Raw genomic sequence first — 22,739 nt, forward strand, 5'->3', positions numbered from 1 at the left:
GGGCAGGGAGTTGATTTGAGACAGCCAACACAGCTTTGGGTGTTGTCCTGCCTGACCGACCTAGTGGCATTCTATGATGGAATGACCACATCAGTGGACCAGGGAAAAGCAATGGATGTGGTCTATCTGGGCTTTTGTAAAGCCTTTTACACAGTCCACCACATCCTTTTCACTAAACTGTAGAAATATGAATTTGATGGGTGGGCTGCTCGGTGGATAAGGAATTGGTTGAATGGTCACATCCAGAGGGTAGTGGTCAATGGCTCAATATCCAGATGGAGATCAGTGATGAGTGGTGTCCCTCAGGGGTCTGTCATCAATTACATAGACAGTGAGATTGAGTGCATCCTCAGCAAATTTGCAGATGACACCTAGCTGAGTGGTGTGGTTGTCATACCAGAAGGATGGGATATCATCCACAGGGACCTGGACAAGCTGGAGAAGTGGGACTGTATGAACTTCATGAGGTTCAACAAGGCCAAGTGCAAAGTCCTACACCTGAGTCGGGGCAATCCTCAGTTTTAATACAGGCTGGGGGAGGATGTGATTGAGAGCAGCCCTGCAGAGAAAGACTTGGGAGTGCTGATGGATGAAAAGCTCGACAAGAGCCAGCAATGTGCGCTCACAGCCCAGAAGGGCAACCGTACCAAGGTCGAGGGACCTGATTCTGCCATTCTACTTCAATCTTATGAGACTTCACCTGGAGTACTGCGTTCAGTTCTGGAGTGCTCAGTACCAGAAGGACATGGAGATGTTGGAGCAGGTCCAGAGGAGGGTCACGAAAATGATCAGAAGGCTGAAGCACCTCACCTAGGAGGACAGACTGAGAGAGTTGAGGTTGATCTTTAAGGTTCCTTCCAACTCAAAGTATTCTATGATTCTATGAAATATACAAGTGCAAGAGGGACCATCTTTCTCTAGATCAGGAAATTCAGCCACAGAGCTATTCTGCTTGTGAGTTTGGGGACTGAATGGAGAAGATGGCTAAGAGTACAGGAAAGACTGTAGACAAGACTAGCCCTGCAGGAGCCATACAGAGGCTTCTCTCCAAAAATTTAGAGATTAAAACAGGTGGTGTCCTTTAGCTACATCATTTGCCTGGAGTCATCATGGACCACTCTAGGCCCATAGCTTGTTATACTGCCAGGGAATACTGTTTGGACGTAAAAATGAGTGTCCTAAATCTCATTCATAAATTAAACATATAAAAATACACATATATTGCATAAATTGATACATATATATATATGTGTGTGTGTATATATATATGTATATAAGTTATTAATTCACATTTCTGTGTTACCTGAAGGAAGCATGCAAGAATGACATATGGAGAGGGAGATGCTGAACAAAGTTCCTCTGGTACAGGATAGGTCTGCCTAGGAAAAACTTGCCTCCAGTAGCATTCCCCAGAGAGCTGAAGAAAGGAGAAGTTCTTTTAACCCCCATTTCCTCTACACAGCAGTCTTCCCGAAGATCCAGAAAGAAGCTTCCTGTATTCCCCATACAGGCCATAGGTTCAACCAAAATCTGAGAAACCACCAGGCTAGAGCTAGAGACAGAAAGGCAAACAAAAACTAAAGTCAAAACCTATTGCCGTCCAGTCTGGTAGAGAAAAGTGGTAATTCACATGTCAGCAACTGAACCTGGGCACCACTATATGGAGGACCCTTGTTCGCCCATGTCAAAACAAGTGATCTCTGTCCCACCTCTCTGCTTCCTCTGCGAATCTGTCAGTCCCTTACAACGATTATCTCTCTTTTTTTCTAAGACCTCCCTTCTTGTCCAACCGCCAAAGTACAGCTGGGCTTCACAATCTGTATAGCTTACACCTAAAGAGGCAGCCAATCATCTTACAGTCAGTCTCTCTGCATCCCAAAGAGCACCTAATTGTGTCTGCAGGGAAGAGATCAGATGTTTTCAAAGGCCTGGATTTCATTAGGGATTCCTCCATAATCTCACCTTCTGAGGAAAGTCAACAAATTTCAGCCGGGCAAGATATCGCCTCACTTCTCCACGGCTGATTTTGGGAGCAGTAGCATCCTTTAACCACACCATTCGACCTTGACTCATCATGGCCCACTTCAGGCCCAGCTTGCTGACCGAAAGAAATCCTGGCTGATTTTCGGAGGTCGCAGTTGTTGTCACAGTGATGTGAAATGCATCCTTCTGGAGATCGTTAATTCCAACTGGTCCATCAGAAAAGGAAGAGAAAATAATGGTGAGGAGTAAATGATTATGTTTCTTCCAAAAGAAGTTTTACAGTCTTTTCTCAGTCAAAACATCCACTGGACCAAGGCTATATTCAGTCTGACTTTACAATTGCAAGCATCTTAGTTAATCAAGAAAAATGATCTTAAGTTACAAGTTTTCCATGGAAATAAACTGAAATTTAGACCAGAAATGGAATGGATTTTTTCCAGGTAATATTTTTGAACTTGCCATAGGAGAGGCACTTATTACAATAATGCAGTTCACTTTCAGAGAGCTGTTCTTTCCATGCCTGTTAGCATGTATTGTTTTACCTCTACTGAAGGGGAAATTGGTAAAGCAGGGGAAGTCACTGCAGAGCGTACTGTACAGACCTCAGAAAACCCAGTTTCTAATAAACTCCTCTAAAAATTATATTCTATTTATTCTTGAATGAGCTGTGGTTTTGATACAAATCCAATTAGATGTACCACTATGTAGCAGCTTTTCTATGATTCCTGGTCTACTGGACTCAGCATTGGACGAACTCATCTGTTGTCCCACATCCTGCCATGCTCAATAGGCTGGTTCTTGGTTGAACTACTTTAGAAAGAGCAAGGAAGACCAACAGGGACCGTACAACCTTGTACGGGTGTTAAATCCAGACCTACTTTCCCTGAAATACACATATTTAAAGATTTCAGATTCCCCCTTTCAAAAAACAAAGAGGAAGAAGCAGCACAACTGCTATCCCAGAGAGATGGCCAACAAAGGCAGAAGTATATCTTAGGTGACAGAGAAAACGTTCATAGCAGTTCCTCATGCCCCACCTTAAACATAAATAGCTTCATGGAATGCCAGGGAACTTCTCTGGTGCAAAACATACAAGAAATCGAACTGAGACCCTTCCTTGCCTAAGCATGTGCAAGAAACTTGGTGAGCCTTCTATTTGCAAAGCAGAGGTTGGACAGGACCATCCTTCTCAAGGAAGATAAATCTTATTTCCCATTGCTGGCCTATATGTGGTGGATCTCAGATGCTACCTTTAAAGGCAAAACTACATCCCATCACTTCTCACAGCTATTTCTCTCTCCATATTTCTTTAAGCCTAGGTAGTTTCTCCTCCATTGGTACTCACTTGCTGAAGCAATGACTTTGTCTGTTGCATTGGTGAGGTCTAAAAGGACTGTAGGAAAAACAGGATGGAGGAGATAGAGGTGGTGCAGCCTTGGGCGCTCCAGTCTGGGATCTGGTTGCTGTTGGAATGAAGAACAGACAAAAACATTACAGCTGGTTAGCAAAGAGGAGATTAGCTTTGCCGAAGAAATCAAGAAGTTTTCTGGCACTGCACTGTCTTTACATGAATCAGTCAATCAAAATCTCTATGATTTTACAGAGACGATATCCTGCAAAATTTTTTTTCTATACTAGAATTTGCTTCACAATTTCTATGTGGTAAGGTTGAGATCTGCCTCCGACTACCCACGAAAACTCCTGTGTTCAGGCTTAGAGAAGTCAGAGCGTCAAAGCAAGAGGAAAAGATCTCCCTGACAGGCTTCTTATATGACAGGTTTAAAGTTCAATTATACTAGGAATAAAAGACAGAGAATGCATGTGCCTCACAGAGAAACCTCAAAGTGAAGAAAGGATGCCTGCTCACCAGACTTTGTAACACAGGCTGTGCTTCATCAGCCCAGAAGAGAAAAACAGACTTCTTGTCCACAGTCATGACTGACAGTGCATCGAGTTGTTGCTTCTGCCATGGGAGTTCCTGGTTCCAAACAGGGAGGCCTGATTTGCCGTCTATCACTACCACCTCGAGGCAAGGGAGAGATCTAGCATTAATGGGTGTGCTGGTGTGGGTGGGTGTACAGACAGCCCTCTGGCAGTGCATGGCCTGTGCTGTTGCCTTTCACACCTGTAGCCACACATGTGTCATGTGGGAAGAGCAAGGAGCAGGGAATGACGGTTCCTTTCTACCCAGCCTCCCTCATTCCTATGCTGACACTCCTTGACTTCACTTGTTTTACCTTTTTGTTCCCATCTCCAGTCTGTGCTTGCAGCATGAAGTCCAGAGTTTGGTCAGCACCAAAGTAACCTGGCACAGGCTGGCTGTAAATTTGGAAAAAGAAACACTCAGTCCCATGGCAGCAAAACCAGGAATTTCAGATAGAGGCAGCACAAGTTGCTCTCATCCCCCATTCTGCCTCTTCAAAAGGCAGGATTTACCATCCTAAGTAAGACCTTTCATCTACTCAGAAGTGTTCTGACTGGGAGGAACCATTTGTTCACGGATCAGAAAAGTGAAAAATGATCAAGTAGCCTATGGTGCTTGATAGACTTTCTTTAGAGTCATCTGCGTAGGGGGCATTTCTTGCTGGGCTGGGTATACATCTGCTTATCACCCTGTAACATGACTTCATATTATTCTTTCCTTAGCATGAGAACCTGTACACTTTTGCTATGGTCATAAAAAATTACCCAGCCCTTTCAAAATGCATCGGCAGATTTGACCTCCTGCTGAAAGTCTATTTCCCAGGCTGCCTTAGCCGTGTGAAATGGATCTTAATATTCTCACCATTAATGTCAGCCCATGACTCTTTGTTTTCTTACTGCTAATAGCTTAACAAGCCTTTTTATAACATTCAGCAATTTAAATGAATTCTCTCCCTTCTGCGTGACATAATGCTATTACTTGACTATCCCTCATTATAACTCTTTTCTAACCCTCTTGCTTTGTAATGCTTTGGCTTTCTGAGTCTTATTTCTGTCTCCTTTAAATTCACTCCAACTAGTCACAAGGTTCTGAATAAGCACAAAAAATTCCTCAAAATACAGAGAATCAGAAATTTTGTGGCAAGATAGGATCACCAGAACATGTCCTCCCTCCTCTTGTTTATGACAGACTGCTGTATTTCACCCAATTAACCTAGTAGGCTGAGTTTACAGAAATATAAAGATGAGATGAATTCATTGTTTCTCATAACAGTCAGTTCTAATGATTAATCTCACCCAAAGAAACACGCCTGCATTTTCATTTTCCTGAACATGGATGGCTTTTGCTCCAAAGCGCTTGGTCTTGCTATAGCAAGATTAAAATGCCTGTTAGCTCCCATTACTTACACATGCTTATGAATTCTCCTTGATCATATAAACCCACTGACTTAAAACCTTCATGCTAAAGCATCTTTTTCCAGCCCTTTTCTCCATTTTCTTCCAGTTTTCCTTTTGAAATGTGCATACCAGAATGGCTCCTGATCGGCAATGTCACAGTACAGGAGTGGTTTGACTACTATATATACTTAATGTATCAAACAGCATCATTTGCTTTACAGACACCTCTGACAACCAGAACCAATGCTTTCAAGGCACTATCATGGGACACTCCTATACCTTGAAAGCTCTCCAGAAGCAACAGGAAGTACTAGATAGTTCTATCCTATGGGCATAAACTTAAAACCTTTCCTAAGGTGCCTCTTCTCATGTCCCTTATGGGTCATATTCAGTGGCAGATCCCACAAACTGAATTCAGGCAAGCAAATGTATTTTAGATGCTACCAATCAAAGGAAAAATCCCCCAGGAATTTTCTCAAATGGACCAGAAGGCCAATAATTATTCCTGCCCAACAGTAATCCCCCGGCAACATGCTATTAATCCTCTCTCATCCGAAATATCCATTTACAACACAATTTTCAACTGCTTACTCAATTTTGTGGTCTCTGAACTCTGCCCTTGTTTTATGACTACTGATTCTCTTCATACATTTCCAGGGATCTTGTCAAAAGCTATCTGAAAACGCAGCACATCTGCAGCAGCCAGGCTGCTTTTTTTAAGAGACTGTTCCTGAAGGACTGGACTAAGTCTTCCTGGATGGAGTAGTGTGCTTGAGGCACGTTTACCCAGGAAAATGGGGTCTGTAAGCTTTGCATGATGAGGAAACAGGTTTGGATTTGCTTGACTACCTGGTGATATCCTGTAGCTGAAGTCGTCCCCAGCCTGGTTGCTTACGCAGGACTTACTCCAAGTCCTAAAACAACAACCCTCTAAAATAAATGCTTGTCTACAACATATTCAGTTTACCAGATATCATCTCAGTTAACTCGAAGAAAGCAGGCAGTCCAGGACTTCGGCACAGTAGCCTTAAATGTGAATAGCTTTCACTATTTCTCAGTGCCTGTCTGGCAGCTCCTCTACATGTGTGGTACTCTGTCCGTTGGAAAGTCACAAAACCAGAAAAAACAGGGCTGGAGTGCAGCAACCTGGAATATCAGTTGCCCAGAGAGGTTGTGGAGTCTCCATCCTTGGAGTTTATTTAAAACATAACAGCACACAGTGGGTCCATTTAAAAATTTCTTGCGTACAACTGACTTTACAGTATCTATGAACTGGCTTTGTTTAGTTAGCATACACTTACCCTTTGAACTAGACCCCAGACATATCTAGAATTCTGCAGACTCTAGGCCAAAACCACCTTTAGCCCATCTCCTTTCCCTACATCAAATCAATAAGTCATAAGCCATTCCTATAGCAATTGATAATGTCACCCATCAGCCCTCAAAAATACGGATGTTACCTGAATATCAAACCTAGTTGAATACTAATTTTTTTTTTTTGCTTAATGAAGTTCCAATGCCTTCTTCCTACAGATGCTCTTGACAGTCAGGTAACACTGAGATGAGAGCCGCTTTCTCTTCTCTACATAGCAGAGCAAGCAATTTGTTTCTCACATAATTTCCCTCAACCGTGCCCAACTGCCCTACGCAAATATTTAATGCTGGGCAAAGTGAAATTGCTGGTTATTAAGAACCCAAGAGATCTGGCAAATTACTTAATTTCCACGTGTGAGATTAGAGGATGAACAGTATTATTTTAAGGTTTACATTTAATATAGATGGTGTGCTGGCAGCCATCAGAGTGCTCATTTTCAACTTTCAAGGAACATTAAGATCTGTGGGCCATACTCACAGACACCTTCTCTAAATACTTAGTGTCACTAATGCAACTGCTCCTCTCCACTGAGCTGGCAAGTAGTAGCCCTGGACAGCAGATGGGCTGAATCACGCACCAGTAATCCTCTGAATTCCAATGCCACGGTAGTCATGACATCAGTATTGGGTATTTGAATCAAGCCCTTATTTGTGATCGCTCACAAGCATTGCAGCTCAGGTTTCCAGCGTTCTGTTTCTTGCTCTTCCCACTTGCTCAGCAATGCATTTGCACACCTCCAGCTCTCAGATTCCTTTGCAGACATGGAGAATTCTTCTCAATTGCTTGCTATGGAGCACATGTGCTTAAAAGTGAAAGGCAGGAAATGGTACAGGAAGAAATAGAACAGAAAAATGTTCCAAATACGTAACCTGCTGATGTTCTGCAGTTCCAGGGTCCAGCGGGGCTCCAGGTCCTGTCCTCGCAGGAGGATCAAGCCATCTTTGGTTGTGATGAGCAGGTTGCTGCAGTTTGTGTCAGGTGCTTTCATTATCTGCAGGAAGTCAACACCCCCACTGGGACAAATGGAAAGCAGAGAGGAGATTCTGAGGCTTGTATGTGCACATCTCGGCACTAGCTGCCTGTACACACGGCAGTTCCTCCTGCCTAAGGTTTGAACAGTTCTTGGAGAAGCCCATCTTTTCCCCAGTGATGGAGCTTAGATTCCTTTGGGGGTTCCTCAGTTAAGTGGGCTAAATTCAGGTGTGGGCTCTTCTAAACATTTTGAGTTACTATAAAAACCATGGAGTGTATAGGTTCACAATTGTTTACCCTTGTCCAGGCTGACCTTGACTGCAATTTGGCAGTAAAGAAGGTGCTGAGAAATCCAGGCCCACAATGCTGTACACAGACCCAGCTTCCCAAAGGGACTCAAACAGCTGCGAATATCTTTTTTTTTTTCTTTTTCTAACTCCAGGTATGCATAGAGGTGGAAGAAAGGAACAAGGAGCAAGAGAAGCAAAGGACTCCCTTTTATCATACCCTGCACTTCTTTTGCTCGGACAACCACAGGAGAAGGAGAAAACAATGGGATCTCCAGAGTACTGTTATCAACTGGGCAAAGAAAAGAAGGATAATATTAAAGTAGGAGTGACAATCTCTAGGAATACTGACGTGAGTACCCTCCCCTTCCTCTCCCAGCAGAAGCAAGATGAAAAGTCCATCTCTTACTTGTAAATGTCAATGAGCTCTGACAGGTTGACAGATCTGCGTTTTTCCCACTCTGGTTCCTCCTGCTGCAGCATTTCAGGAAAGCTGTCCCGGTTTCTGGCTTGGGTAAAGATATCCCTCAGGGCAACTGCTTGAACATTACCTGTCAGGAAGAGTAAAGATGAAGGGTCCTGCCTGCAAAAGTTAACTTCCTACTCCCTAGTCCTTGTGACCACTGTGGCAGAAGGCAAAGTGCCCAAAGTTGGAACTTCCCTGACTTGACGTGCCTTTGGGAAACTCCAAGGTATTCCAGCATAGCAGGTATTGGTCCTCTTGCACTTTTCCACACCATGGCAAGTGAGACTCATTCCCATGCCCTCTACAACTAGCTTTCACTGCAGAAGGCACAGTAGAAATATCCCAGGGATGCTCTGAGCTATTTTAGGTAAAATAAATGTTTTCCCAGTAAGGTGAAATGCTGGAGAGGCAAGTTGCATTTTACCAAAACCAAACAGGATGTAGATGGCTCCCCGGCTGGTGATGTGGACTTGGGGGCCAATCACTTTCCCTTCTCCATTGGTGCTGTACTTCACAGGCCCACCCAAAGCAGTCCCAGTCCTTCCTGACACCAAGATGAAAAACATATCAGGCTGCAAAGAGAGAAACGCAGAGATTTTTAGCAGTGCTTTCATGCAATTGTGCTCTCAGAATTTTTCCCGGTCCCCAGAGCATGAAGCTCCACTATTCTTTCACCCCACAGCAAGCTCTTGCTAGTGGTCTCTTTCTCTTTGCTCAGTCTGGTTTGATGGGAGTCTTACATTCATGCTTTTCGCTTGACTGCAAAGGCATCAAAGATGGAAGGGACTTAAACCTGAATTCCTCTAACAACATTAATGCTGGAATTGTGGAGAGGGATGAGTACAGAGGAAATCTGCTTCTTGTTGAAACACATAGGTATTTATTTCTTTTGGATAATCTGAATGCTCCTTTCTCCAGAGATCTAACTCAACATAGCTTCCTACACTGTTGCTAAATACTTAGTTCAAACCAAGCGTTCACTGAATGGAAACACATAATTCTGAAGTCTCAGCCAGGGGTAAATAATTACCCTTCTGTCCTTTCACAACTGACAAGACATGCACGTACTGTCATTATTGCTTGATCTCACTACTCTGACCTGTTGAAGAAAAGGGGTGCTATTCAGGGAAATCTAAGGCAAAAAAAACCAAAACAAAGCAGGGGGTGGCAGGGTCTCTTGCGGCTCCTGTTATAGCATTTCCACATCAGGCTCCCTGTTCTTCCTCTAGATAGTCAAGGTACTTTTAGACATTAAGCAGGGATATGCTGTACCTCTGAGTCTGTGAGGGCCAGAACAACAATGTCCCTAATCCCATCTCCATCTACATCTGGAAGAGTTGCAGCTGGTGCAGCGAGCATTCCATTTGAAAGGTGGATGGAGTTCAGCGTCCAGATGGTCTTGCCTGTGGGAAGAACAGAATGAAAGAGACCTGCAGCACTTGTGGAACCAGTGGTCATCCTCAGACGGTGTCATGAAACCTTCTTGAAAAGTAAAAGAGATTATTTCCACCATTATCTGAGAAGAGGAAAGTCTACAAACTGAGGCAAGCTGAAATGCGAAGAGAAGTTCTTCCCCTAGCATTCTTCAGATTGTCTTTTGAGTCATGCCTCAAGTCTTGCTGTGCTATCTTCTTAGCACCTCTATAGAAAGACCTCAGCCCAAAAAACTTCCTGAAATAACAGAGAATATTTGAGGTTCATTTTTTTAAGGAGAACCTAAATGAGTGCTGCTCTGCAGGACAACAGTTGTTTTCCTCAGCCAGCAGTAAAGTCTGTAGGTAGATGCTAGGAAAGGAAACAGATGGGCAGTTCTGATATTCAAAGTGCAAATCTGTGTCAGTTAAATTTCCAGCTGCAAATAGCCACTCCAACATGGCATGCTCACTCTACCTCAGGGTATAACTATGTCAGCAGACGTGATGTCAAATGGTTCAGCAGGCCAGCATGGACCCATCTGGAAACTTAGTAAAACCTAACTTGCAAGCTGGCAAACAACCTTAACAAAAAGGCAAAATGAAATTCAGCGCTTTTAATTCTCCATGATTCTTTTGCCAACACTTCTACTTTTTCAGAGTTTAAAAATGCTTTGCGGCTGCTGTGTAGAATAAGGTTTGTCCCTGCATGACAAAGGAAATGAGAGGCCAGATGTACAAACACTTGTGCACATTAGTAACGCTAGTACTATCAGTCGAGAAGGCAGCTTAAAGTCCATGCAAACACTGTGGAAGTAATCTAGTCCCTAAAAACATTTGAAAGGTAAGTGCCACTGCTCAGTGACTAGCTCTGTCACTTAAATCCAAGGTTTCTTTTATCTCTCCATTCTCTGTCCTGATTCCTAAAACATCCCTATACCTACCTATGAATATTTCTGCCAGTGAATTAAGGCAGTGGAACAAACAGCAATCAGAGAATGGAGTTGCACATGACTGAATGATTAAATATGCAATATTCATTCACATCTAATCTATTCTTTTATGGGCCTGATTTCTCTGGAAGGCTTACTGGCTGTAGCATATGTCATTATATAACTTCTCCAAGCATGGTGCTCAGCTTTTCAGTGCTGTTGGGTAGGTGTTAAGTTGTGCTAACAGCTCAATGCTGATGAAAACAGACCTTACATATACATTATGCCATGGGGATGCTACAGGATAAGATTAACACTTTGAAATGTTCTGAGCCTGTAGGATGAAGATGCTGCCACAGAGCAGCAATGGTACGGATTCTCTCTTACACTGTGTAACTAGAAATCCATTAATGCTTTGACCTTCCCTGGGTGTCACAAGATAACAGCTACCATAAAGTGCCAGCACTGTATCATTCATGCTTATTAATCCCTTAAAAAAAAACCTCAAAAAGCAGTAGCATATTTCTAAATGCTGGTATTTGACTCTACCTGTGGAGGCACTGAGAAGGCTGAGGAATTTTGATGTTCCTGTAACAAGGCAGACGGGCTCTGCAGGTACCTCCAGCGACAGCCCTTTGCACTGTATACTCCGAGTCTCCTCTGGAAGCTGGATGGACCACAGGGTGCTGCCATTCATACCAGAAAGGGCCACCACAGTTATGGAGGGCCTAGAGACACCTGGAAGAGGCAGGAGAGAGAGAGAGAGAGTGAAATCCCTTTGCATCAGACGCTTTGGTCTTCGCACTTGAGTTCCAGCTCTAGCTCCTGAATCTGAGTGCCTCAAGCCAGTCACACTCACACTGCCTGAAAGCAAAGGTCAAATCCTAGCCCAAGGCTGAGTTTATCTGTTTGCAGAGCCTAAAGGCAATCTCCAGGCAAGTTGGGCTGTCAGCCAGCAGCACAGACAATCAAAGAGGCTGGACTTGACCTCACAGATAGAATTGTGGTCAGCCGAGCACAGAGGAACCAAGATTCTGAGGACAACTTCCTCAGTTGTGTCGACTTGCTGGTGTGAAATGCATTGCTGTCAAATCAGGCTGATCAGACAAATTGCAGACAAATCAGACTGATTAAAAATCTCCTTTCTCAAAGACACTGATGGGAAGCCTTAAGCTATTGCCATCTGATGTGAAAATCCTGAGTTATCTATAATTCTGGGGCAGCAGAAGGTGACTGGCAATCTGAGAGCTTTTTCTGTTGTTTTTCAAATGAGCTTCATTTTTGTGAAAAACAGACTGAATGCAACCAATAGGTGTAACTGGGGGGTCTTTTCCTAATTCACTGGTTAGTACAAAATTATTGTGAGAAAAGGTGTGCTATGCTATTTCAGTTGACGTTTGTTCCCATTCCAAATCTGAGCAACTTTTAGCCCAGGTTGTCCTCAGACATAACTGTGGTTACTGTAATCTCCACGTGGTAGGCTCATATCACAATTCAATTCCTCAGACATAATTGTGGTTACTGTAATCTCCATGTGGTAGGCTCATATCACAATGTAAGACAAACTCCTATACATATCAAGATAACAGTCTCAGTTGTCAGACTCTTGTCTTACTCGCAAAATAACACGTGACTACAGGCAGGCCATTGGCTAAAAGCAAGTCTGAGTCCACTCTCTAAATCAAACCAAATGTGCACAGACACTGGATTTGCCCCAGGATGATATGAGGGAAAATAGATTACATTGACCCAATAGGCATGGAGGCGCAGGATGCAATGAAAATTATGAATAGCATGGCTACACAGGCACAGTATACCTGCCAATTTAAGGAACTCTGAAAAGAGGAATGCAGTGGATTTGCAGTGGCACAAACTCTTCACATGCGTAAGACAGACATACAGAAGTCCATACTAATGGGTTACGGAAAGAGGAATGGGAAGAAGATGTGCTTACCAATGACACTAGCATTCATCAAGGCAGTGAAGACAACGAGGATGTCAGGGAGCCCATCACCGTTCACATCACACAGCTCCAGTGGGGACAACACACCACCTGTAACAGACACAGAGAATCACCGAACTGTTGTGAAAAGGCCACCCAGCCACCAAGCTGGGAGGAGCGCTGGTCCACAAAAAGAGACTCATGGATAGACAAGACTCCCAGAATCTGCTAGAACCACCAATGCCAGGCAGCTCCCACCACTGAAAGATCTTTAATTGCATGGAAAAGCAGAAAGGTAGCATCTAGGTCAAAGAAAGGCAAGGGAAGAATGGAGGAGCTAACAGAGAAAGATTTCTGCTTCCCACTTTCTGAGGTTATGTGGGAGCCACATATCTTAAGAAAGGCTTAGATTTGGCAATCAAGAGCAGAAAGTGAGGAGGGAGAGACATATCTAGATCTGTCAGAAATTATTTCACAAACCACTGTTACTGCTGGAATGGGAGATACTTCAGAAATGTTACCAGTGGCCATACAGGATGACAAAAGATCCTGAACGTTGATTTAAGGATTCAAGCAGGGCAAGAAGACAAAAGGAATAAGGTTAGTTAAGCCAGTAAGAAGACATACAGACTTTTCTCCTCCCAAACACACCCACACATTTCAGAGGTGCTGGTGGAACCCATAGTGTAGAGAGGGAGGTGCGATGTTTTAAAGTGAGCTGGGCCATCTCCATCTGGAATAGAGAGCACCATCTGGACAAAAAGGCAGGATGGGAGAAGAGCCAAAATGCTTTTCAGTGTTGACAGAAAGATTTTGTGGCACTTTTATCTAATGAGGCCAGATTTCACAAGCCTTAGCTTGAAGAGTAAGCAGGACAGCCACCTGTCTGTTACCTCGGAGCATCTGCAGTGGTGAGGAAGGGCCTCTGCTCTGAGCTGGCTCTCCCAGATAGGTCTCTCCCGCCGATGCCCAGCCTGGGAGCTGCCACCTCCCCCTTGCCAGATGTTGTTCTTGGGGCTTTCTCACCTGCTCCCTGACCTAGGTTGCGGTTCCAGGTGTTATGCAAGTCCCTAGGGGGACAGGGAATTAGAAATGCGCACACCAACACAAGAATCATCGAGATCACCACAGTGAGCAAAAAGATCACTGTGCGCAGGTATGGCATGAGGGAAGGAGCAGCCTTCTGCTCCAAACTCCCGGCTGTCTCTGCAGGATAACCCTCGGGCGTGCTCTCTGACGTGTGCTGCTTTGTCATCCCAACCTCCACATCAGAGTCAGGGTCCTGCACCTCATCGGGGGGGCTCTTCCCATTCTTGACCCCCCCGTTCTTCTGGATGTTGAGTACCAGGTCATCTTCACTTTCATCACTGTCAGCCTGCGTAAGGGGATCGTATTCCCCAAGGTCTGGGCTCTTTTTTCCTGAGGAAAGAGATGGAGAGAGACAATAAAGCACAAGATCCTCACTTCTGCAGAATCACAGTGGACAAAAGGCTGCAGTGAAGAGAGATACAGAAGGGAGGACAGTGCGGTCTGGATTTTGCATGGAGTGAGAGATGTGAGAAAATGACAGGGTCTGTTCATGTTTCAGAGTAGCAGCTGAAGGAAAAAAGATACCGATAGTTTATTTACCCAAGATAAAGGTGTGTATATATATTACATATATACATACACACACACATATGTGTATATGGAATTCACAGCTGATTCAATTCTAATGCTTTCCTGTTTGGCAATGAGACAAACTGCTATCAAGTTACGCTTAATGCTTTGAGTACTTGAATTGCAACACTCTCAACTTCAGACTCTGAACTCCTTCAGCATTTGCCAACATCTAATCCTGATACAGCCTGTCTTTACTTGTAGTCTGTGCTTCCTGAGGGGGTCTCTCTCAGCAACCCATTTTTCCCCTGCTCCTCCTGCCTGGTCCAAGCAGCATTCCTGCGTTCTAGTACGCCACATCTTCTGCCCCGCTTCCTGACGGATAGAAGGGATACAGCACTACACACTGTTTCTCTGCAGTGCTGGTAAAAATGAGTACCGACTCTCTGAAGATGTCAGCAATATGTTTTTTCCCTTTTGGGCCAGTAATGTGCTGGTGTCTGAAGGGACCACAGCTGCTTTTCTAAGACACTGCCTCCCCTGGATGTCTCAGCACTGCAAGAAGGAGTGCTCCAGCCCCTGCAGTAGAAAACCACAGTGCTCCTGCTCTGTTCCTGCTCCTACCAGAACCAACAGCATGTGCTTGGCCTTGCCAAGATAGATAACTTAGTACTGATGCCTTCAGGTGGTGGTACAAGAAAGTATCTCAGCCTTAGGTGTCTCTCTGACAGATGCCTAGCACATGGATGACTTCTCCTCCAAGCCCTAGAGAGCCACAGGGAGTGTGAGGAGGGCAGGTGCAGAGCTCGGTTGTTCATACTGGCGTAAGGCCAGGGCCATCTGTTTATGGGGGCAGGCAAGATAACGCAGACTCACTGCCCTGAGCTACGAGTGAAGGATCACGTCTCAGGGAGCTGCTGCGTGCCACCAGGCTGGGCATGGAGCCATGGCCCCTGCTCTGATGATTGCAGGGCCTCAGTCTATTTCTCTCTCTCTCCCTCCTATTCCAAGATGGGATTTTGCCATGTCAGATATCTGCCTCATTTCCCTTTGCCTAAAGCTGACCTGAGACAGAAGCTAAACTGTGCCCAAAGATGCCTGAAGTGATACATGCAAGGCATAAAGAATAAGCAAAAATACGCAAGTCGTAACCACTCTCAGACTCTAAGATGATAGGAAGGCTTTACAGAGCGGAAATTTAAGGGCTTTCATGATTATTCTTAATGCATAAGATAATATGCCTCACTTCTGGTTTTCCTGTCAGTCAGACATACTGTAATATCTACTTAGTGCAACACACCTACTTTGCATCATCTGGACTCTGTTTTGCAGCACACGCATCTTGTTTCTTTCTTACTTCTCCCCTCACAAAAGGACCTTCACTTCCCTTTCCTGTTCCACTTATAAATGATATTCAGTGCCAATCTTAAAATTTAAGAAGAAGTGTCAGCCCCACTAGAGGCCAAATGCCCCACACCAAGTAAGGCAGTCAGGACAACCCACCCACACTGATCAGAGGGAAACAAAGATATCCAACGAGATCACATATCTAAATCAAACCCTTCCATTTTTAAGTAGGGGCTTCTACAAAAGACTCAAGTCAAAACAATCTGGTGTGCATACACACTCCAAAAAAGCTGTTCCCTGTGGAGGGAGAGCACCCAGCTAAAAGATACTACATCCCTATGGGATGGTCCAGTGTATCCCGGCGTGACACTGTATTGTTTCACATAGATCTGTCCTAAACATGTGTTCAAAGTATGGGCTTTTCAGGAAGTCTTACTAACTTTGGCTCCAACCTGTGAGCAGCACAGAAGGCCACTGACCTCATTGGCACACAATTCTCTTCTCAGAAACTGCAGGGACAGCACAGTGCAAATTTCCCAGATGCCTATACAGTAGGTTGTGCTGGCAAGTTGATGAAAGAGTAAATAAAGAAATTCCAGAGAGGACTCACTGACAAGGTATTTTCAGCTTCTCACTACAGATCCAGATGTGCCAGTTCAAGCCATGTCAGAGTGGTAAGAAAAACAAATGCTGTTAACCCAAGAGTAAATGGTATTTAGCCTGGGAAGTCAAAGTCAAAGAGTAAATGGTATTTAGCAATGTTAACCAGACTCTTCCTGGTTTTGGAAACTGGTGTGCTTTGAGTGAAACAACTCAACAGCATAATTCCACTTCAGATATACTGTGATTTGTTTAATTATTTTAATTCCAGACAGTCAACTCAGAAGACTGGAACTTGCTCTTCATCCTTGGGGGAACTAAAAGCACTGACAGGAACGAGCTTTACCTGGAACAGTTTTGTTCTGGATCTCTAGGAGACCTTGAAACTATGACTCACCCACTCCTTCAACTGGCAGGGACTGAGACTTGGGCAACACTGACAGTGATGTCAAGACAGACTATCTGTAACAGGAACACCTTTCCCACTGACAACAACTGATCAGAGTCTAGAAAACATCTACTGCACAGTAATGACTTACAGCTTTTGTTTATCTATGCAGGAAAGGATCTGTTGAGTTATAGGAAAGCTATAAAGCGGATTGCTGCTCAGTCTTATTTCACATCTAAGCCTGACTAGGAACCAGAAGCTGGTATTCCTCTCTTTTCTCAAAATGTTAGCTGGCACTCTCACAAGGCACAACCAGTCAGCAAGGCCAGGCATAAAATGCCCTGCTGATTATTTATTTTTTTTTTTTCGGGCCAAAAGGAGAGAAGACATTGCCCTTTAACAACAGTTGAAGGAGCACTCACTAACACATGGGAAACCCAAATGTGTATCTAATATTAGAGAATTCAAATGCTCATCTCCCACTGTTTAGAGAACCCTAACAATTGATCTGCAGGTATTTTGGGAATGCATCTGGAGGGCTGGCGAGGACATGCTCAGCCCAGCCTCCCAAGGCTGTCCCCTGGTGCAGAGAATCTATAACTCATGAATCACCTGGCTGGACAGAAAGAAGAAGGAACTTAACTTTTCACCTGAGTTTTAGGTCATTTGCTGTAGGAAGGAGGGATACCATACCTGGCTTCCACTAATCAGTCCAAAACAGTTTTTCAATAGAAAAACATAAACACAGAGAGAGACATAAACAGCAGTAAAGCATACATGAAAATAAGGGCAGTCTCACACCATTTAGAGAATTATGATTTATTAAGAAGTGCTCCAGAAGTCAAATTCTTTCCTTTCTGGTCAACAACAAAGCTTGAGCTGGGGGAAGAGAAAGCTAAAACTGCCTCTGTTGTAAGTGGTCAGCTGTCAAAAAGTCCAGTACTCCCATGCAGTTTTCAGCTTTCCATTGTGGAAGTGGAAATGCTAAGACCTGAGCTGGCTCTCAGTCAACCTCTTACCTTATTTCCTGTAATTACAGTCACTATGTAACCTTCATGATAAATTAGTCCCTGTGCTAAACAAAACAGACTCCAGACCCACCTTGAGTGGTTTTGTAACCTCGTGTATGTAATAGATCTATATAACTTAGATCTAGATAACTCCAGATCCACCTTGAGTGGTTTTGTAACCTTGTGTATGTAATAGATCTATATCACTTAGATCTTGTTATTTGTCTTTTGTATAGTGTCTCTAACTGTATACAAAGCCTGCATCCACTTTAGAGGGATGAAGTTCACATCAGTGAAGTCAGTTTCCTTGCTGCTCTATGCTCTTTCCTACAGGTATAGTAAATAAGATGTTTTTGCTCTGACCTGCTCTAAATTGCATGCTGTTTCTTCCACAGCATCAGTGATAAAACAGAGGTTCCTAGTCAGTGGCTTGTAGTAACAATCAATCTGAGCAACCACTGTTTGTGGTCTGTGGCTAAATTACTGGTCATGTCACCCTCGGGTTTTTTTTTCGCAGCCACTGAAAGAAAAAGCAAATACTGAAGAGGGAGGTTTTCAGAGGCAGAAGAGAGAGAAAGTGCCCCCAACTTATCAACTTTCAAGGGCAGCTGGACTCCAAACTGTGCTTTATGACTTTTGAAAATCCCCTGTGCATTTGCCTAATAGTACTTTATGCACAGGTAGCTTTTGCAGCTATCACAGTAGAACATGACCTCTTCAAAGAAGATAACATGAATCATGTGATCGTGATTTGGAAAAGAGGTATCTGTGAGGTGATCTGTATTGGAATCAGGTCCCACTCATAATTAAATACTCATTTCTAGTGCTTATGGCTTGAAAGATACTAATTGTAATATTTTTTCTGGTTTTTACTTACTGGAAAGGCTTTTCTTTGCACTCACTTTGGAGTGAAAAGAGCAAATCTTGGATTTTATATATTGACTACAATTTTCAGTGCATTATTTCAATGATGACATACTGGTTCCAGTATCCCTTGTACTTGTTTCATGTTCTGTTTATTCTTCCTTTTTTTCCCAGCTGGCAGTTGGCAGCCACCAGTCACCGGGTACTGCAGACATATCTCTAAGCCCATGGGGAGATAAGTTGGCATGTATTGATATAATTAACTTAATGAGATACAGCAGGAAAAAACAGCTATTGCAGTGGCTTTCTGCTTTCTCACTGCTGTTGAAAGCTACATTTTTCAAGAGTTAACCACACAAACAAGGTATGATATATGCAATTTAACCAATGGACTGATGCAAAACCAGTTTTCTTAACTGCACTTGCAAGGCCTGTGCTCTTTTCCAAATCAGTGCCTCCTGGCAGCAGATATCAAACCAATCATGCCGGTTCCAGAAGTCCCAGAAGAGATCTGTACAGTTCCTTAGTGGTCACACCCCAATACACACACTTACACACACCAGTTTGCACTTTTCCTAATTCAACTTCATGTAAAATGTATCCCTTTCAATTTAGACAAATATATACATATGTAACTAAGAATAAACTGATTTGCAAACAAAACTTTCTTTGAATGAGATCTAGCAGGCATGACATAATGCAAAAAATAATTATTCCTAGTATGGGTTACTAAAATCATAGAATCACTAAGGTTTAAAAAGACCTCTAAGATCATTAAGTTCAACTGCCAGCTCAACACCACCCTGCCAACTAAACTATATCACAAAGTGCCATGTCTACATGTTTTTTGAACACTTTTCGGGAAGGAGAATTCACCACTTCCCTGGGCATCCTGTTCCAATGCTTCACCACTCTTTCCGTAAAGAATTTTTTTCTAATGTCCAATCTAAACTTCTCCTGGTACGACTTGAGGCCATCAGTGGGAAGGGCCCTGAAGACATTACAGTGATCTTTATGGACCAACGGAGGAGGAAAGTATGACTTGACCACTACGGGCAGCTTCACAGACTGGGGCATTGCAGCATTGCAGGACTATTGCAGTGCATGGTGCAGAGTAGGAGTCCCCCCGGCAGCAAACAGCTGGCTCTTGTCTCTGTCCCACGGCTGTGCTGACGACAAGACACGCTCAGGAGGGGCAACGAGGCACTTTCCCATTGGGTTAATACCACCAGGTGCATTGGCTCCAGTCCATCCAACAGCAATTAAAACGCTCTCAAGATCTGTTTTCGCAATGTAGTTTCATTCCCTTTTAATATCCTTTCTGAAAAGAATGGTTGTTGGGCTGCAGCTCACTGTCTTATCTTCAAAAGATCTGGTTTCCCCAACACAATAGTCCCTTATGCTTGAATACCCTTTCATCTCGCTGAAGATCTCTGGCTGGAAGGGCACTCAGAGGTGGCAGGCAGCCTTTAAACATTTACCTGAGTAATTGTTGTGGCACTTACTGAACTCATAGAACCACAGAATGGTTTGGGTTGGAAGGGACCTTTACAGGTCATCTAGTCCAACTCCCCTGCAGTGAGCAGGGGCATCTTACGCTTGATCGGGTTACTCAGAGCCCCATCCAACCTGATCTTGAATGTTTCCAGGGATGGGGGACCTATTACCTCTCCGGCCAACCCGTCCCAGGGTTCCACCACTCCTGGCCTGGCTTTTGAGGGTAAAACCCGGCAAGAGCGGATCAGAGAGGGACTCACGCTTTCTCGCGGCCATAGTGGCTGCCTTGAGCCCCGTGTCCCCTCCTGCGCGCCCGGCGGGACCCGCCGCCCCCTCCCTCGCAGCCCCGGTGAGGCCCCTCGCAGGGCTGCAGCCGGGCCCAGGCTCCCTCGCCGCCACACACGGCGCCCCGTCCCCTCCAGCCCTCTCTCCGCCACGGGACGCAGGCAGAAGCCGCTGCCCCTTCCCTCCCCAAAGCGCCGGGTCTCGCCCTGCATCACCGCATCACCATGGCAACGCACCCCCCCTCCCCCGGGCGGCGGCAACCGCGCCTCCCCGCAGCACAGCGGGACGCGGCTGCCCCGGCGCGGATCGGCGCTCCCTCCCTGTGGCGGGTGCAAACCCCCCTTACCCGGCAGCTTCAGCGCCCGGGACAGCACCGTAGCCATGCTGGAGAGGAGCAGTGCCCATGCGCGACACCGCTCCCTCGCCGCGCCTTCCCCCCTCGCCTGCTGGGAATTGTAGTTCGGCGGCGTGGGAGCTCCCTCCCTCGTGTCCCCCATGCCCATCACTCAGCTGGGGGCGGATCTGTATGAGGGATCTGGATGCAGGGATTGAGTGCACCCTCAGTAAATTCGCGGATGACACTAAGCTGGAAGGATGTGTTGATCTGCTGGAGGGTAGGGAGGGTCTGCAAAGAGATCTGAACAGGCTGGAGATATGGGATGAGACCAACAGTATGAGGTTCGTCAAGGGCAAGTGCCAAGTCCTGCACTTAGGACACAACAACCCCGTCCAGCGCTACAGGCTTGGAGAAGAGTGGCTGGAAAGCTGCCTGGCAGAGAAGGACCTGGACTGGATGATCTTTAAGGTCCCTTCCGACCCAAACTATTCTATGTTGGTTGGCACCCAGCTGAGCATGAGCCTGCTGTGTGCCCAGGTGGCCAAGCTGGATGGCATCTTGGCTTGTATCAAAAAATGGTGTGGCCAGCTGGACAAGTCACGTCCTTCTTCCCCTGTACTCAGCGTTGCTGAGGCCACATAACAAATCCTGCATTCACCTCTGGGTCCCTCACTGCAAGAAGGACATTGAGGCACTGGAGCGCAAAAGGGCGACAAAGCTGGTGAAGGGGCTGGAGAACAAGTCTTATGAGGAGCGGCTGAAGGAACTGGAGTTGTTTAGCCTGGGGCTGAAAGGAGACCTTAGTGCTCTCTACAACTGCCTGAAAGGAGGTTGTAGCAAGGTGGGTGTTGGTCTCTTCTCCCAAGTGACGACTGATAGGATGAGAGGAAATGGCCTCAAGCTTCACCAGGGGAGGTTCAGATTCGATATCAGGAAAAAAAATCTTCACTGAAAGAGTTATCAAAGCGCTGGCACAGGCTGCCCAGGGCGGTGGTTGAGTCACCATCACTGGAAGTATTTAAAAGATGATAGACGAGGCGCTCAGGGATTTAGTTTAGTGGAGGACAGGTACTGTTGGACTCAATTATCTTTAAGTTCTTTGCCAACCAATTGATTCTATAATTCTATGATTCCATCACAGGGAGCTGTGGTTATGGGCCACTCAGTGAGCACTGAGGGGTGGGAGGGGTGCAGGCCCATGGACCCTGATGGCCTCTCCCCATGAGGCTGTCCCTGCGAGGAGCTGGAAGGCCCTGGGCGTGGGATGGTATCAGGCTCTTCACCTGGGATGTGCCACTCTCCTGCAAAGACAGCTGCCCACCTGGCATAAACTTGGGATTTCCACTGAAACTGTTACTGTAAATGTTGGTCAAAATAAAATTCTCTAAGAGCCTTTTTGGGGTTTTAGAAAGTAGGCATTCTTTATTCAGTACAGGGTGTGTGAGGGATTAGCTCTGCCTAAGACATGCACACCCCTATAGTAGGTATAGGATACCCCTACTATAGCTTTTTATCTTTTCTTTACATGCACATGTATCTTATTTATTGGAAAGGCTTTACATATTCACACTGTTTCTTGGAACTAACCTTAATAATGACATACTCATTACACGTAGTATTTCCTCATTGCTGCCCCAAGAGGTGGCAGATGCCCCATCCGTGGAAACATTCAAGGTCAGGTTGGATGAAGCTCTGAGCAACTGAATCTAGTTGAAGAGCTAGATGTCCCTGCTCACTGCAGGGGTGGTTGGACTAGATGACTTTCTTGGTCCCTTCCAATCCAAACTGTTCTATGATTCTATGATTCTACTACTAGATTCTCTCTGGTTGTATTCAGGAATCTCTTATAGATTGAACTCGCCTATCACCATGCATGGTTAAGGTGATGTTGTGCAACACAACCTCCCTTCAAAGCTGATCTTCTCCAGCATGCCAATTCTGGTTTTCTATTCACAAAGTTCTCCTTTGTTTTGATTTATGCAACTCAAGAATACAAAGATACACATTACTCTAAGCAATCATTATTATATATGGATACAAATCTGTGCAGACTATAAAACCCAAAGTTCTTCACTGGTTCCATCCCCCTTCATTTCCTCCTTGTTATTTTATAGGAGCAGAG

The 22,739-nt window shown here is 44.9% G+C and overlaps 1 protein-coding gene across 1 annotated transcript; it reads right to left on the reverse strand.

Annotated features, from left to right (window-relative positions):
- Nucleotides 1-1,414: 1,414 nt before the first annotated feature.
- FAM234B (family with sequence similarity 234 member B) lies at nucleotides 1,415-20,753 on the reverse strand. The gene is made up of 13 exons (XM_009556649.2): nucleotides 20,627-20,753; nucleotides 13,717-14,109; nucleotides 12,703-12,801; nucleotides 11,298-11,486; nucleotides 9,677-9,807; nucleotides 8,829-8,976; nucleotides 8,348-8,489; nucleotides 7,549-7,692; nucleotides 4,221-4,302; nucleotides 3,851-4,006; nucleotides 3,329-3,446; nucleotides 1,963-2,189; nucleotides 1,415-1,552 (listed from the first exon to the last, which is right to left on the reverse strand). Exons 1-13 carry the CDS (start codon nucleotides 20,661-20,663, stop codon nucleotides 1,547-1,549), a joined length of 1,872 nt encoding a protein of 623 aa, XP_009554944.2. The 5' UTR covers nucleotides 20,664-20,753; the 3' UTR covers nucleotides 1,415-1,546.
- Between the last annotated feature and the right edge of the window lie 1,986 nt (nucleotides 20,754-22,739).

Source organism: Cuculus canorus, chromosome 1, assembly GCF_017976375.1.
Source record: "Cuculus canorus isolate bCucCan1 chromosome 1, bCucCan1.pri, whole genome shotgun sequence".
NCBI classification, from domain to species: Eukaryota; Metazoa; Chordata; class Aves; order Cuculiformes; family Cuculidae; genus Cuculus; species Cuculus canorus.

What these genes read in the sequence shown, in the direction of transcription:
- FAM234B (XM_009556649.2), bottom strand. Translation starts at nt 20,663, where the DNA reads ATGGCTACGGTGCTGTCCCGGGCGCTGAAGCTGCCGG. An exon ending in TGGCCCTCACAGACTCAGAG is followed by an intron (nt 8,977 to 9,676) that starts GTACAGCATATC and finishes CTCTCTTTGCAG; the next exon opens with CCTGATATGTTTTTCATCTT. An exon ending in GAGCTCATTGACATTTACAA is followed by an intron (nt 7,693 to 8,347) that starts GTAAGAGATGGA and finishes CATTTGTCCCAG; the next exon opens with TGGGGGTGTTGACTTCCTGC.